General features: G+C 39.1%; 1 protein-coding gene across 7 annotated transcripts in view; it reads right to left on the reverse strand.

Moving 5' to 3' along the window:
* Window positions 1-1211: 1211 nt before the first annotated feature.
* TJAP1 (tight junction associated protein 1) overlaps window positions 1212-17553 on the reverse strand; it is a 52764-nt gene continuing 36422 nt past the window's right edge. For 5 of the 7 annotated variants that reach the window (XM_087717954.1, XM_087717951.1, XM_087717952.1 and 2 more), the window contains 7 exons: window positions 16971-16999; window positions 12963-13124; window positions 11678-11744; window positions 11169-11198; window positions 8288-8395; window positions 7148-7231; window positions 1212-4569 (listed from right to left, as the gene is read on the reverse strand). In XM_087717954.1, coding sequence (XP_087574080.1) covers window positions 3256-4569; window positions 7148-7231; window positions 8288-8395; window positions 11169-11198; window positions 11678-11744; window positions 12963-13124; window positions 16971-16999 — 1794 coding nt within the window. In that variant the 3' untranslated portion in view covers window positions 1212-3255. Of the gene's footprint in view, window positions 4570-7147; window positions 7232-8287; window positions 8396-11168; window positions 11199-11677; window positions 11745-12962; window positions 13125-14980; window positions 15146-16970; window positions 17000-17553 lie in introns of all 7 variants that reach the window. The other 2 variants (XM_087717956.1, XM_014057097.2) reach the window with 2 other exon arrangements.

Below are 17553 nucleotides of genomic sequence, written 5' to 3' on the forward strand. Positions count from 1 at the left end.
TCTAACCGTTACAACAATCTTTTGCATTAAGGTGGTTCCAGATTAGATCCCTTGCATTTCTGATTAAAATATCAATTATCAAGTTTTGAAAAATACCCGTGATAGCACTTTAGAATTTTAGCACATTTCTATGGCTTGTTTCTGATTCAAGCCACAAAATAAACAACCGACTGCACAGACATATTTTTAAAATAGTTTTATTTCTGCCTTTAAAATATACATAATCAGTTTGTAAATCTCAAAACAAAATACCCCCCCCCCAAAAAAAAACCCAAAATAAAACACACACACCACCACCAAAACATTTTAGTTGTAGATTAACAGTCTTGAGTTGGGACTCTAAAGGGTGGGATCAGCTAAATGAGAGTCAATTCAAGTTCTCCAACAAAATACTGTCAGAGGTGAAGGGCAAAGAAGCCAGAGTGCACAAGGACAGTAAATTCACTTGATAAATTATACTATTCATTTATAATAATAATAATAAAAAAATATTTTTTTCTGGCTTTCTTCCCCCAGCCTTTAGCCCATTAAGTTATTACCTACAGGGCTACCCGAGTGCTTGGGCGGCATGTCAACAGCACTTCGAAGGTCACTTATAGAAGGAGTTCGCTTAAGGGGTTAAATGGGTACCCATAACCTCTGCAGGACTTTAAATTATCCATTTTTGGCCCTTAAACTACATCCAGCTTTTTTTTAATGTAAAAAGTCCAAAATTTTAGATCCCACCAACTTGGGAGGGCTGTAAGGGCCAAAAGCGAGATGGTAGCGACCCTGAGCTGAATTTTATGGGTCCCCACTTTAGCTCAATGTACCTACTTAGAGAAGAAAAAAAATATTTAGATAATCTTGTCATCAGCTACACTGATAACGTTATCAGCTTCGGAATGTTTTATGCAACCCAACACAGAAAGGAGAACTGGATCTGGATTTAATATAAAATGGTCTTGAATCAATTCTATTGACCCAATTAGCTCATTAGAACTATTTCATTTCAACTAGATAAGATTCAACCAATACTGGCTTAAATAAAAGGTCACCAAGCTGCCCTATCTCCATCAGTAACTGGATTAAAAGTATAAAGGAGGACTGGAACAGAAAAAATAGTGACCTTTGTCCTCTTCCATGTAGTGCAGAGAAAATTCAAGGAATTCGCAAGCTAAATCAAGAGAAGTAAGTAAGTAAATATCAACTGAAGAAATCAGACCACTAAGTATTATGTAAGCTAAAGGAATAATATCTTTAGCACCAGTTTATTAGCAAAAAATACTGTGTTACATCTCACTAATACAATGCAGTAGCTAGCAGCTTAACTAAAGGAATGGTCCATTAGTAAGAATTTAAACACGACCATATCCAAAAGGTCAAGTATGACCAGATTGCTGTATTTGAAAAGAAAAGCCGTAATATTCTCTAACAGAAAATTACCAAAATCTCATTCAAACAAGTAACTGGCAAAAACAATTAAACAAAGTAGCCAAGAAGTTTCTCTGGTTGCATGAATAGCAGGGCAGGTTAATGAATTCAAATATGGAACTTTGATTCTTTAATGAAAATTTTTTAACACTATGAAATTAGTCCCTCCACTCAAATGCGCAAATAACACACAAAAACAGCCAGAAAAGAACAAAATACTGAATACAAGTAGGAAACCGAAAAGGGGGAAAGGGAATAAAAGACCTTGGGTAAGGCCTTGGAAAGGCACTAGTGTCAATTTGGACCCCATATTGGGATGCCCATCCTCATCAGCCATCTCCAAGCGGGCAAACAAGAAATATCTAATTTTGTGCCAAGAAGAGTCGTCAAGAGGCAAGCTGGCTGTATGGTTTAGTCTTGGATCAATGTGAATCTTTTCCTCAGCTAGTGAAATTTATGGACCAGACATAAGATGACTCAAGATAAAAAAGCTGAGATATCTCTTCTATAGCATATACCACCCCATCCCACAACACCTTTCTGCTCACCCAAAAATGGAGAGATACGTAAATATTAATAGTTGAAGACCTGAAGCAGCATTCCTCAATTTGGCATTTCCCCCCCTCCCTCAGAAGTGTTGTAACCACACAGCCCTATACAGTCACACTTGTTGGGAATTTTAGCCCCTACACATCTAAAGAATAAGAGTGAGGAAGACTAATCCAAAGGAAAACATAGATAGTACACGATCACCAAATCATGATCCAGAGTATCCAAGTGATAGCTAAACAGACAGCTACACAGACTCAGCTCATTATGGCAAACAATTTAGCTCAAGTTGGGAAACTATGGCAGGGAGTCTGAGATGTAGTTTGGCAGAAAACCCCAACTTCCATAATATGGAGCCCCACTTCCCATATGCAACATGCAAAGAAACAGTAGAAGTGATTCCTATGCCTCATCTGCCTTGTTGACCAATGCATATAGCCACAGGAAGGCTTGGAGAAACAAACATGAACTCACCAAAATATTACAGAATTCACCAAAAGCTTACAGAACTGAGGATGTTCATTCACAGAAGGCTTCTCACTTCATTCATGTTCTTCATCTGATGGCTTGGTGGGAGATTGAGGCAAGAAAATAGGGACTAAATATTCCTATCTCGTGCCACAAGCCAAAAAGGTAGAAATATAGGCTTCAGGTGTCTCAGGACTTAATTTGAATCAATTGGAACTGATCAGTAAGTGTGAAGGCAGAATTTTTGAAGAAAAAAAATGAAGTCAGGTGGAATCCCTCACTGAGCGTTTTGAGAAAGGACGCATGGAGGGGAGATAGAAAGCATACCTTTGTTTCAACTACTCCATTGTTCTTTACCTTAAGAGGGAAGGTGTGTCAGGTAATTAACACCAGATTCAATTTCATACAGTTAGAGGTCTTGTGTAGATCTAAAATTGTGCTGGTTTTCCAATCATATATATTATTATACTTGGACTCAGTGTAACTATTTTCTAGATCTTGGCCTTCAAGACAAGGAGAACAGGTTGAAGAAGGCAGGCACAGAAAGCACGATTCTATCTCTTATCCACACCTGAGGAGTGCTTGAGCAGTCAACATCAGCACAAAAGAGTTGCCAGCATACATCCAAGTGCATCCTGGTGCTAGGGAAGAGCTGTCTCCCCTTTCCCGCGTATTAAAAAGACAGTAAATACTTAAACATTGCCTATAATTCCTGGCCAAAATAACATGATGGCAATAACTTGAGTCTCAGGGCTTGAAGGGCAACCCAGGGATGAGAATGCAACACTCAACCTGGGTAGCCAAGACAATTCTTCTTCTCCGTTCTCAAGTAAGTAAGTTGCCTTGCTCCTGAGCCTGGGTCAAGCTGTCCTTCCGATGTAAATGATGAACCCCCATTCTCTTGGGGCTGCGATGTGGGCGCGCAGGTGGTGGCTTGCTCTTGCCATCCTTGTTCTGCTCAGAAACCCCCTCCTGGCTGTTCACCCTGCTTTCCTGGAGCAGCAATTCCTGTTCCTCAGCTGGGCTCCCAGATGGGTAGGCTATGTAATCTTTGGACTTCTCTGGTGAAGAAGTGACAGGCTCTGCCATCCCTGCAGTGCCAGACCCTTGCAGCAATTTGCAGCTTTCATCCTGGGAGAAATCTGTGCTGTAGTCAGAAGAGAAGTGGTTCCGCCGACTTCGAAACTCTGTGCTGTCGATGTCCATGCTTGAGTCTCTGCTTACAGTCCAGCTGTAGCTCTGCACGGATTCCTCACCATCTGAGTAGGCGGAAGCTACCCGACCTAACTCTTGCATGGAGCGGCTGAAACGTTTCTGGAGCTCCTGTGCTGTGTCACTGCTAAATGCAGTACGGTTTATTAGCACCTGCTCTGTGGTAGGAGGAGCCTTATCCACAAACATCCGCTGCCAGTTAGCTAATAAATCCTCCTCGGAGCTGGCGGAGCTGGCAAATGTGCTGGGAACCTGTGGGGGGCTGCTGAAGGGGCTGCTTTGAGAAGATCCAGGAACCCGGCTCAACTTGGGGGAAGGTTGGTAGGAGCAGCTGGAGGCAGAGCGTTGACCTGAGGCTGGGCTGCTGGGAAGGGGGCGCTGCCTGTCACAGTTCTCATCCTCCCCTTGGACTAAGCTCAAAGAGATAGCTTGGCGGGTAGCATAAGTACAATTGGGCAGTGGGCTGTTCTTTGGAATACGCACCTTGTCCTCGGAAAACTCAATGACTTTGCGCCCTGGATACATGGGGTGGGGAGGGGGAGGGGTGGGATATGGGCTTAGTTTCTCAAAAGTAGGCACCTCCTTTGGAAGGCTCTCCAAGCAGTTCTGTGGCTTGCAGCTCCCATTTTGCTGTCTAGATCCCTCCTTCCCCTTGTTTTCTGCTTGCCTCGAACTCACGCAAGTTTCAGGAAGAGTGCCACTCATATCTACATGCACAAAAACATCTTCAGCCATAGAGCAACTTCCACTGCTGGATTTGGCTGAGTTCAGCACCAGTGATTCTGGCTTCTCCAACACTCTAGCAATTACTGAGGTGGGCACAGCGTCAGAGGGAGCCAAGCTGTGCAGTTCCTCCTGGCCAGGGCCTACAGAATCCTGAGTGTTTTGCAAGTGCTTGTTGACCATGTCTTGCAGCTCAGATGGCAGCTAAAAAAAGACAAGAGTAGTGCAGAATTAAAATAGCATATAGGAAACAGGGTAAATGGGATGGACAAATACACCAAGGTGGCTGTAGAGGTTTTGGCAAAACCCATCTAAGCTGCTTGTTCTAACTAAATGTAACTAAAGGGCTTTTCAAATATATAATATCTACATTCAAAATACTTCTATTTCTATCCCAGAATCAAGGGAAATATTGTTTCCAATATACATTTAGAAGAAATAGAAATATTTGCAATATCTTGCATTCCTTGCTCATGTTAGGCCAACACAGTAATATTGATCGGTGGGGGGGGGGGAGTTGATTGCCACACTGAACTGAATGACCAATTCCCTCCTTGCCCTTGTTATAAACTATGTCTGCTAGGAAGCATCTAGTAATTATAGGGCACTGCCTTGGCCAAACTGCCCTAGAATTAGTTTGATTGATTTTAGAAACAGAACCACTTTGCACTCCCTGGGAATCTTCTCATGGATAGTCACTCAAGCAAATTATAAGCAAGGAGTATATCATTTTCATCAGCTTTCATCTCAACAGTTACACAAATAGATTCCGTGCAGAAAATCCTAGAGCTGAGCTTCTAGCGGAACGTGGTCTTTCCTTGCTCTCTAAGATGCCTTCCTGCAGGACTCAGCTCTTGTTCATTTCCCAGTAAATACTGCAGCAATTCCTGTAAACCATGAAAAGACGAATGACAGGGAACATGAAAGCCAGCACCCATGGCAGAGATCAAATAGGGTGAATGCAGAGGTGACATAATCTTTGTCTCTGACCAAATGCCCTGTGATGGGCCAGATCTATTAGGATTGCAACGACAAGCATTGTGCTAACATAAATATCCAGCAGTAGAAATGTGTAAACACTGATACCTGAGAACATGTACCAGGCCTGTAAATATAAATGAAAAAAAATCATTCTTTAAATAGATAACTCTGTATCCTAAAGGGATGCCCACAAGTCATCCATGGAATGAGTAGCTTGGCAGTCTATATTTGAAATAATCCATGTTTTAAAATGTTGAAAACCAGCATGTGCATGAATCTCTTAATATTAAAGCAAGTATGGGATGACTTTCATCAAGTCAGTTTCAATACAATGGAACAATTTTCTTCTGCGGCTGGGGAAAAAACTTCAGGCTCCAAAGAACCACTAAAAATAAAAGTACTAATTTACTAAGTAATACATATTTAATATAAATAGGAATTAATAGCATGTTGCTCTGGTTTCCATTAGCCTGAACTGAAAGCATCTCATGGAAAAGATGGCGGTCTCATTTTAACTAATATGTATATAATATGACATTCTGGAGATGGAGTGGCAGGTTTGAAGATGTCAGCAGCAGCTGACTTTAGACATCAGAGTATAGACAGGTTACATGAAAAATTCATGATACAATTGGTTCTACCAGTGTGTTATTGCAATATTGAAATGGGAGAAAGCAAGTGTTTGAAAATAGTTTAAAAACATAATTGTGTTGTAGCTATACTTATATAATTGTAGAGGGGCCATTTAATTATGGAATAATATAGTATAACAGAAAATGAACTCTTCTCACCTCCAATAAAGAAAGAGTAAATTTCATATATTGATTTTTATATCTATCAGTATATTTTAAACATATTATGCAAACATCATCTATTAATCTTGTTCCTATTTTAAAAAGCTGCAATTAATATAAGTATATGTATAAATGAAACATAAATGTTTCAATTGTATTTGCTGTTAAATCTTGGTCCCAATTCATCTGCGAGCCCATGATACATTAGTACCAAAAGACTTTCAACATCTACCTTGGGGATAATTCTAACACTATTAAGATCTGTTGGATACGTAAGAAATCCTTTTCAGTGGTGATACTAATACTTTGGAAACACTGTCAATATACAATAAGTCCATGCATCTATTTTGTATATAGCTTTCTGTTTAAGATTGCCATCAGTTTAACTCATAGATGATTTTTAGGTTGAAACCAGATTTGAACAGTATATCTTTTTTTTTTAACAAAAGCTGTTAGGACTTCTAGTTGACTATGATTGTATTTGTGTGCCACCCTGCAAGCCTGAAAGCCAGCAAAAATATACGCATCATAACAGTAAAATCAGTAGCAAGAACATATTGAACTTTGGAACAAATTTGTGATAATGTTTATTAAATCTGGAAATCTACTAGTTATTTAAACTTCCTAGGCTAACTTCCTTCCTTATTTTCTATCCTGTTAGTAAATCATCTTCTGACTTTAGTTAGTTAAAACCCCCATAGTAAACAAATTCTTGTACTAGATTACTAATTCTCTTATAATAACTCATTGTGCTGAGGATTCATATAGAAATGGTTAATGAAACAAAAAGAAGAAAGTTAGGATTAAGCAGGAAGCCTGCAATTCATGAAACTCTTTTCAGGAACCTACTGAATTCAAAGGCAATGAGGCAATGAGAATGAGAAACAACATGAGATGACTGGCATTAACTGTTTGTTGTTAGGAAACAGAAATCCCAGAAAAATAAGTTCATCCCAGGCCATTAAAGTGATTCACAGGTCCTCAAACCCCTCCAGGTTTTTACTCACATCAGCAAATTTGTGGTTCCGAAAATGAGATTTGTTGCACTTCAGGAGCTGCACTGCTAAGTTACAGTCTAGCCGGTATCGCTCCTGTCAAGACAACACATCATAATTGAAGAGACATAGCTTGAAATGGTCCACAACAAGGTGATGTCCGAGGCAAAAGTACAAAAGTATTTCATAATGATGAAATCAAAACAACTGAGAACTTGCAAGTCTACGGCAGGGGTGTCAAACTCGCATCATCACAGAGGCATCACGTGATGTATCGGGACTTTCCCCTCCCATTCGCTAAACCGGGCAGGGCCAGCACGTGACACAACTGGCCCACAGGCGAGTTTGACACCCCTGGTCTATGCCAACACAGAACCTGCAGCTGAAGGCTAAGGGCAGAACTAGTCTTGATCATATCAATTTCTTTCGCAAGTCCCAATGAACATTTTAGAAAAATAAAAATGCATGAAAATGTACAGCTACTATCTTCTACTACCTATTCTAGCTACTAGCCTCTTCTCCATTGTGGCTGATTAAAACTTGTGCAATTTGACAAGTTCGTTCACAAACTAGAATAGTTATTTTTAAAATAGGCTTTACAAAAGACAACTACTGTAAGCGGAGAACTGGCTGATATATCAGTGTACAAAGCCAACAGGAAAAATAATAAAAAATAAAATAAAAAACAACTCACTACACAAAAAAAACATCAGAATCTTTGGTAAATGTCTGATAGAATAAATTGAGTTGCATGGCTGTCAGTTAATGCATTGCATTTCCATACCTAGGTCCTCAAGATATGCTGGTATATGAACCACATCAAGTGGGAAGGCCCATATTCATAATTTTGTACATTTTAAGAACACTCAATTGGGAAAGGCTGTTCTAAACAAAACACAGGTTAAGTATCCCAATTTTCACAATCCATCTTTTTGAAAAAGTTCAGCATCAATATGTTGCTTGGATAGGAATTGGGCTCTCTTATATACTGCCAGTCTTTTTTTTAGAAGGATGTTTATTGATCTTCAGCAGGCTGTCATGTGCTGCTCTTCACAGAACTTTAAACACTAATATACTTAAATAAGGATCCACCTATCAATTATTTCCCTATTTCCTATACAAGATCAATGTTCTGAAAAAAAGATGGCTTACATTAAGCTCTTCCAGTTTATTGATAGTTGTTTTGGCATCCAGAAGCTTATTGGTGAGCTCCACAATTTCCCAATCAAGAGTTTTCCGATCCATTTCAGCTTTTTTAATCTAGAGAATAGTAATATACAGGCGATGAGTCACATTAGTCAACAATTGACAGTCTTCATCCTTGCCCTCTTCTCTTCCACAGCCTGCCCAACTCTAAAAATCGAACTCCTTTTCTTCCTTTAGCAAAAAAGAGGTTTAAATAACCCATCTACCGGTAATTCTTTTTGTGTGTCTAAGGAAGGCATTACTTAGGAACGCAAATTATGTTTGAGTGTTTCTTGACTTCTTCATACCTGTTTGCAAAAACATCATGCAAACATGAAGAGTGCCCTTTAAATCAGGTGTTGGCAAACCTGAACTTCTGCTGTGCTCCAATTCATATCATTTTAAGCTAGTGTTATCTATTGTCAGGCATTATAAGAATTGAAATCCAAGAACATTTTGGAAAGCAAGAAAGATCAAACTTTAGTCATTTTGGTTTGAATAGACACATTTGAGCAGGAGATGAATTATGCTTAGGGGAATTATGAAAAGCTGTTTGTGTGAGAAAAGTAATAGGAGTACATAAAATATCCAAAGCAACTGTACTTATTATATCTTCTACTCAGGTTTTCTGCAACTCTACACATACCTAGATTTTCTGCAATAATTAAACATCTAATTGTAGGGCAGAGGAATAGTAGCTTATTTGGCTTCGTCTGAACCTGACCATTACACGTGGTCTTTAATTTTACAATATTCATTGTTAATTAACAAAAATCTCAATTTTCAAATTTTAGTCTACATATGGTGAGAGATGGTAGGAGAAAATATTGGAAACAAGCAGATATTGTACTCTTTAAAAATGTATCAAATTAACAGCTAGAGCTTATCATTAGAAAGAAAAAGTTCCTGCGCTATGAGTTTTAAAATTCTATTCTCCTACACTTACCTAACATTGCAGGCTAGTATATACATTCTTTATAATAAAAGTGAGGTGACCCACCAAAATGAAATCCACCTTGGAATGAATTCAAACAAAAATACATACTTTGAGCAAGGTGCATAGGATAAGTGCAATAAATAACAATGATTGAGGGTGTTTATTTATTTAATTTCTATTCCATCTTTATTATTTTTATAAATAACTCAAGGTGGCAAACATATCTAATACCAAATATTTCTTCTTCCTCCTATTTTCCCACAACCATTCTATGAGGTGGATTGGGCTGAGAGAGATTGACTGGCCCAAAGCCATGCATTATGGCTTTCATGCCTAAGGCGGGACTGAATTCAGTGTCTCCTGGTTTCTAGCCTGGTGCCTTAATCACTAGACAAAACTGAATGGTATTTATTTTTTAAACAGGTAATTCTAAGACTGTCTGAGGGGCAAAAAGTAATGTTTAAATGCATGCCATATTGATAAGGAATAGACTTAATCTGATTTGCACATCCTAGCCCTCAACTTATTTCTTGAATCTCCAAGACTGTCCTTTTATCCCAACTTCTTCCAAATAAGATATTTTGCTGAAGTAGCAAAACATAAGCATCTCATCACAGGAAGGGCAAATTCTGCTACGAAATTTCAATAGGCATTTGCCCTACAAAAGTACCTTACCTTTTCCACAGAAAAACAGCCCAGGTCTAGTGTGCCTCATTCAGTCTAATAGAGTTTGCTTTCAAATAAATGTACAACAGCCTTTAAATTACCGGTACTACTATACCGATAAGTATAGGCTCTTTCAATGGGTGAGCAACCCTCCAGCAGCTGAGACCCACCCTTTGGAGGAAAATGAAGGCAGTGGGTGCATTGATAATGCAAGTAATCTGTCTATTACTTTAAGCCTACTTTACTGTTCACACTATATGACATATTTCCTGCCTCAATGGCAATCCCATCCAGCAAAGCACTCATAGTAAAGGAGTATGGTCAGGATGGGATTCAGGGAGCAGGAAAATATACAACTGAAAGTTGTTCACTTGTGCTTTCCATGAAAATGGATTCTCAGATATTCATTTTGCATTTAAAGTAATACCTTATTGTTCTAAAGCCCACTCAGAAAAGCAGAATTCCTAGCCTTGCAGATATATCTATATATAATGTAATATCTATCTATCTATCTATCTATCTATCTATCTATCTATCTATCTATCTATCTATCATTTATTTTATTTATTTTTCCTGCAGTTATACATTGTAATATAAAATGAGCAGGATCAGAAGCTTTCTGTTATTTCACATGTTCACCCCATTTATTTTATTTCCAAATTTATTTGCCACCTATCTCTCAGTTCAGATGACAGATAATATAACTTTCATACTAACACAAATATTACTGACACCATTGTGTCAGCAGCTGCTTCAACAAAACATTTCACTTAATTTGAAAAACATGAACTTGTTCCCACTCCATTCTATCTTGTGAAGCATGAGTGTTGATATTGGATTAAAATGATAATGATTTAATATTGTATTTGTACTAGAATGAGAAATCCTTAGTTTTTGTTATGGTGATTGAAGCTTCTGAGAACTGTACTACCCAACTCCTAGTTCTGCAATGATAACAAAAAGTACTATATTTCATGTCAGTTTGTAGATTAATTTTTGGGGTAGATAAATGGCACTCCACCCCACCCCAAACTAGGGAATCACATAAAATAGGATGAAGCAAGTCATGCTAAGAAAGGATCAGCTATTTCATTCAAACCCAAGTTGCAGGCTGATTCAGATTCTGGATCCCATCAAAGACAGTGCAAGTGGGGCTGAGTAATGCATGGAACTGAGTAACAATGAAACTGGAAAGGCTGAAACATGTGAAGAGGAAAAGAAAAACACACAAACAAAAGACGCAACTGCAAAAATCCAGTTTTGACTGAGAGAGGCCTGAGAGGTGAGCACACCCAGCATGTGCCAGCAGCAGCGTAGGAAGGAAAGAAACAGAGAGAGAGAGAGAGAAAGAGAGAGAGAAAGAGAGAGGAGAGAAAAAAAGCCATGAGTGTTATGAATGCACATAATATACAAATGTTGGCTCCACTTTGACATCCCACAATTCATGACAAAACCATCCCACCCAGATTCTGCTATAAGCAGCACATAATGACTCCAAGACTATTTTAAAAAGCTGCAAGACAAAACTACAAATAGCTGCATTGCAGGAGAACCCAAAACACTGTTGCACAAAACATAAAACTTGGCAGCAATGCCCCTTTTCATCAACTCTAGACTGAAATTCTACTCATTACTCTTGATTCATTGCATTTTGATATTACTATACAGTAATACAGATATATTATACCCTTTAAGATCTTTAAAACAGTTAGACCTGCCCATTCTACTGATTATGGGGCCATACAATCACTTACCAGGGCATGCAGCTTCTCCTCCAAATCCTGATTTGTTCTTTGTGAAGCTGTGTAACTATTTTGCAATCTAGGATATAGAAGAACACCCATGTTACTGAATAGGCATAAAATATCCCCTGGGGTGAACACCATATATGACATATTATACAATGGACTGTGATATTGTATTTACAGCATGCTTTAAATTCTGCCATGTTTGGGTATTTCATCTCCTTCTGCATTAAAGCTTGAGAACAGAGGTACAAAATGCGTGTGTGTGTGTGTGTGGGTGTGTGTGTGTGTGTGGGAGAGAGAGAGACAGAGAGAGACAGAGAGAGAGAAGGGGAGAGGGGGACACAACAAGCTTGAAAAGGGGGAAATGATCAAAATCCACTCCAGTGAAAGAGCAGAAATGTTGAAGACTATGATAAAGCTTTCAGAGAAATCTCCCAATCCTGTATGGTAGAATACAGTTATCAGTAAAGGTTAATCTCTGCCTCTCTCTTCATCACGTCGTCTTCCTCCCACCTGTGAAGTTGCTATATTAATGACTGCACATTTGTCTCCATTGCTCCAGCTTCTAAGCTGGTGATCCATGACTTATCTGTGTTTTCTAAGAACTGGTCTGTCACTTTGGTTTAAACTACTGTATCCAGACCTGGTTAAATTTAATAAACTATAAATATTAATAGGCCATGAGAAAGGACCCCTTCCCCCTATGTAAGGCATCATTCAATGTAGCCATCATCTTGGGGAATCATGGAGAGACATTTGGATTGGGCATGTCTTTTGCAAGATTCAGTAAAACTCATTTTCTTCTCTGTTTCTGGCTTCCTATGACTGTCTTCAGTTATTAACAAAGGTATTAAAAAGCCTGACCAAGGAATCTCTATATAGTAATTACAATATAGCTTGGTAAATCTATGGGTCTTACATAACACTAAGCTATCCAATAGCAAGTCAACTGGTAAAGGGGAAAAAAACCCAGCTTCGTAAGTGGTGTCTGTACGTCTCAGGACACACATTTCATATAGAACAATTTCCCTGTACATAATGATCTACAAGATAATATAGTCTTTGGTTTTCCAGATGTTATCAAACTACTATGAAGAATAGCAGCCAGGAGGTATTAGGAGTTTTAAGTGAACAACACCTGGAAAGCCAAAGGTTTCACTGTCTTCATTTGCAGTATTTCTATAAATGGCAGATTATGGTAAAACATGTTGCAGAATAAGATAAACACTATCAACTAAGAAACTGGACTGCTTTTCTCTCCTCCCCACCTGATGTTCTAAAAGACACATACCTACGGAATTTGTCTTTAAATTTTTCTAGCTCTTCTCGATTTTGGCCCAATTCCATCTCCAGGTAGTCTTGCCCAGACTCCAACTCCCTTTCCATTGCTTCCATTTTGTTGGTGACATAGGCCAGCCGTCGACGCAACTCCTCATTGTCACGCTGCAACAACCTAAGGTACAAAAAGCAGCAACTTATTTCCAATTAAACTACAGGAAACTTTGCTGCCAATATAGCATTGTGCCTCTGAACAAAGTTCAATTGCATTCCTGGAATCTGGAAGGATGAAACAAGATAAACACATAAAACGTAGCTTCAATTGGTATCTAATTTAGCTGCAAAGTGAACAAATGAGCTTTATAAATTTAAAATTTGCTTTAAACAATTGGCTAATTATAACCCACACACTTAGACACCCAAACCACCTTCCCTTCTGAATAATATCCCCAAGTCCTGTGGACAGAAAACTGATAGCTTCAAGTTCAAAATTTCCTGTACAGGATTCTCAAAAACCATCATTTGGTAAGCCAGGAAAAGAATCACAGAATCATGGAAGTGAAAAATACAAATATTTTATCCAACCGTCTGAATGCATGAAAATAAATTAAATTACCCTCAAGCAGCATCCTCTAAAAAATCTAACCAGGGATAGAAAATCCACAACCTCCATAGGAAAAATATTCCACTGATGTTCAGGTCTTACTACCAAAAAGTTTATCCTTTTATTTAAGCAAATTTCAAGAGGCTGAAACTTGTAACCATTATTTTTGGTTTTCATTTCTATGACAATGGAAAATGATACCTGATTATCTTATCTATACTACCTTTTTAATGTCTCATTTCAGTCTTTCTTCTTTCTGGTTGATCATCCAAGGTTCCTTCCTCTGTGCTCTAGTCTGTCAGCTTTGTCACACTCCTCTGAAACTGTTCTATACTATCAATCAATCAATCAGGATAAAGCTGGAAGGGACCTCTGAGGTCTTCTAATCCAACGCCCTGCTCAAGCAGGAGGCCCTATACCAGCTATGGCAAACCTTTTTTGGCTCATGTGCCATAAGTGGGGGGAGCGCAGGGGGGTCGTATGCGGGCGTGCCGCACCCATAATGCAATGCACGACCTCCCCAGTGCGCAAGCGCTCACTATAGGCACGACCCCCCATTTTTTGCATGGTTTTTTCACCCTCCCCAAGCTCCAGAGGCTTTATAGGAGCCTGGGGAGAGCGAAAACAGCCTTCCCTGTCCCCCCCCGGACACCCTCCGGAGGCTTCAGGGACCTTCAGGAGGCTTCCCTGAAGCCTCCGTAGCAGTCAAAACGACCCTCCGAGCAAAGCGGAAGTCACTTCCAGTTTGCTCAGAGGGTCGTTTTGAGCGCTCCGAAGGCTTCAGGGACCTTCAGGAGGCTTCCATGAAGCCTCTGGAGCAGTCAAAATGACCCTCCAAGCAAACCAGAAGTCTGTTCCTGAATTTCCGGTTTGCCCGTAGGGCTGTTTTTTTGCACTCCAGAGGCTTCACAGAAGCTCATGAAGCCTCCGGAGAGCCTCCGGGGGAAGGGCGGGGGAGGCTCTTTTTGTCCTCCCCAGGCTCCTATAAAGCCTCTGGAGCCTGGGGAAGGTGAAAAATGGCTGGTCAGCTGGCCAGCACGCGCACGCTAGCTACCTGACAGGGCAGCGCCTCGCGTGCCCTGACAAATGGCTCCGTGTGCCACAGATTTGCCATCACTGCCCTATACCATTTCACATAGGTGGCTGTCCAGTCTTTTCTTAAAACCCTCAGTGATGAAGTCCCTGCAACTTTCTGGAAATGTGGATCCAAAATCATGTATGTGGACTCACCAGTGTGTAATAGAGGGGAATAAGGGCTTCACACATCTTTGATATAATGCTCTTCTAACAATTATTTCACACTAATTTATGTTGGCTTGTTGACAATGAATAAACACAAGTCATTCTCCATTATGGCGCTTTCAAGCCGAAAATACTCATTTTTTAGGGGTGCCATGTATTTTTCCTCCCTAAATATAACAACTTACATTTTTCCCTTTTGAAGAACAACTTGCTTCTTTTCAGTCCAGCCTTCTAATTTGTTCAAATTAGACTGAAATCTTGTTCTGTCACCTAGGATTTTAGCCACATCTTCCAATTTTGTGTCCTCTACAGATTTAGTAAGCAGCCCATCAATCTCATTATCCAGATTTCTATAAAAATGCCAAATAATACTGACTGTAAGACAGATTCCAGTAGTTACTGCTTTGTAACATGATGTAGAACCGTTCGTGCTGATTGCCTAAGCACAGCTGGCCTTCTGCTGTAGACCAATCTTACTGTGGTGTTATCCAAATTATACTTTTAATACTTGTCAAGGAGAATGCCATGTGGAATCTTGTCAAAAGCTTTTCTGGAATCGAGGCAGGCTATATCCACAGCATGGATAGCTAAAATAATTGACTTGCAAAGGAGATGAGGTCTGTCTCACATGACCTATTTTTATAAAAAGCTTGGCTCAGGAAGCGCAGTGTTGTCTTTAAAATGATTACAAATGTCCTGCTTTACTATTTGCCCCAAAATTTCCCAGGTACTGATATTAGGCTTATTTAATCTAAGAAAATCAGAAGGCAAGTAGTCAGTGGAATACTATATTGACGTGTCTGTGATCGTTAAAGATGTACGAGTGTTTGTGTGTATAAGAGAGAGAAAGTGGTGGAGGGAGGGAGGGAAATCCCAAAATATTGCTTGGGAAATACAAAAGTATGTAGTTTCCACTAATTGCTTTTCTAGGCAGATTTTTGTGACTGGTTTTATTTGCTACAATAAATAAAGCCTGACTTAGCATTCCATCCTTCCGAGGTGTCAGTAAAATGAGGACCCATATTGTTGGGGGCAATATGATGACTCTGTAAATCTCTTAGAGAGGGCTGTAAAACACTAAGGAGTGATATATAAGGCTAAGCGCTATTGCTATTTGGGTAGTGCTGAAGATAGTTTTTCAAAATTTCTAGCATGTTGTCAGACCAGAAAAAAAGATGAAAGGAATTTGCAATAAATTTGGGATCAAAAAGAGTATGCAAGATCAGGTAAATCTAATGCACAGAATGAAGATGTCCACAAGATTGTTTTAAGGAGCAAGCCCATCTGGGCACCAACATCAGCAAATATGAACAACTTGCTCTGGTCAGGGAAGGAAAATGCCATGCTTGATCATTTCTCTACTATTCTATACACAGGGAGTTTAATTCTAAAAAGTAGGCCATCGATCTATACAAGCAATTCCTTCTTAGTTTACAGCCTTTAGATTAAGCACAGCAGCCAGATGGGGCTAAATAGCTCAGGTATCCTCCACTGGAAGTCGAAACACTCAATAATTTATGAGTTCCCAGGGAAAACAAATAACACTGCAGGAAAGAAAATATCCACCCCATTTTTACCTTGACTTCAATGTTCATATTAAGAGATCTATCCACTTCTAAATCCACAAATACATTTCTAGATAAATATTCACATATTGGCTTTGGAAATGCTGATGCAAAAGGATGATGTTCCATGTCCATACATTTACATCTATGTAGACGTTCTCCCAAAGATTCAATAATTCTGTTAGTGTTGTTCTTCACAGGCTTATCATCTGCAAACATTTTACCCATTCAATTTTCCAAAAACAACATAAAGTAATATTTTCAAGCCACATAAATAGATGATGAAACTTAGAATGGATATTGTTCTTAAGCTAAGCTGTTGCAGCAGCACTAAGACAAAGATAACACTGGAGCTTTCATTTAATAATTCTACAGCTGGGTTTCTGTGAAGAGCATTCCTGGAAGTTTAAGCTCAATTCAGCCATTATCAGCTCTACAACAATCACTTTTACCAATCTTAGAAGTTATACATTAGTTCTTTTTAAGCATATTAAAAGATTAACAGAGGAAAATACAATTCCACAACATCGGGAAATAAGCACCGATAATACAACTGGAAACCAGAAGTAGTACAAACAACTATGGAACAAAAAAGGGCCAGGATACTTACTTTATCCTTTCTGCATCTGTCAAGGACTCCTACAGAAAATAAAAGGAAACAGAATCAAGATTTAATTAAAAGTATGAACTAGCTATCAAACTAAACCATACTAAATGAAAAAAGGGCCAGTTTGGATAGTGATTAAACTACAAAGTCTTGAAACCAGGAGACTATGCATTCTACTCTTGCCTGAATTCAGTTGGGCCAATCACTCTCTCAACCCTAGGCAAACTACATTTGAAATCATGCCAAAAAAACTGCAGGGACTTGTGCAAGCAGACATCAGAGGACAAGACCAACCTGAAAATCAGATTTCTGGTAAGCCACAAATATATTTGAGAAACTGCCTACATTAGGCCACAACTGTGGTTATGAAGGGAGGACAATTTGGATCAAGAACACAAGAGTATTCTGAACAGATCTCTCAATTACAAGGCTTATTACACAAATAGTACTTAGGATTTGTTTTATGGCAAATATATTCTTTCAGTGAAAACACAGGTTGATTTAAGCCTTTCCATACATTTGTTTATTCCCTTCTATCAACACAAACTATTTGACATTCAATGTATCACTATGTTGTTTTGGGATG

The sequence above is a fragment of the Thamnophis sirtalis genome, unplaced genomic scaffold, assembly GCF_051295495.1.
Source record: "Thamnophis sirtalis isolate CommonGarterSnake01/CBP01778 unplaced genomic scaffold, rThaSir2_p1.2 scaffold_6, whole genome shotgun sequence".
NCBI classification, from domain to species: domain Eukaryota; kingdom Metazoa; phylum Chordata; class Lepidosauria; order Squamata; family Natricidae; genus Thamnophis; species Thamnophis sirtalis.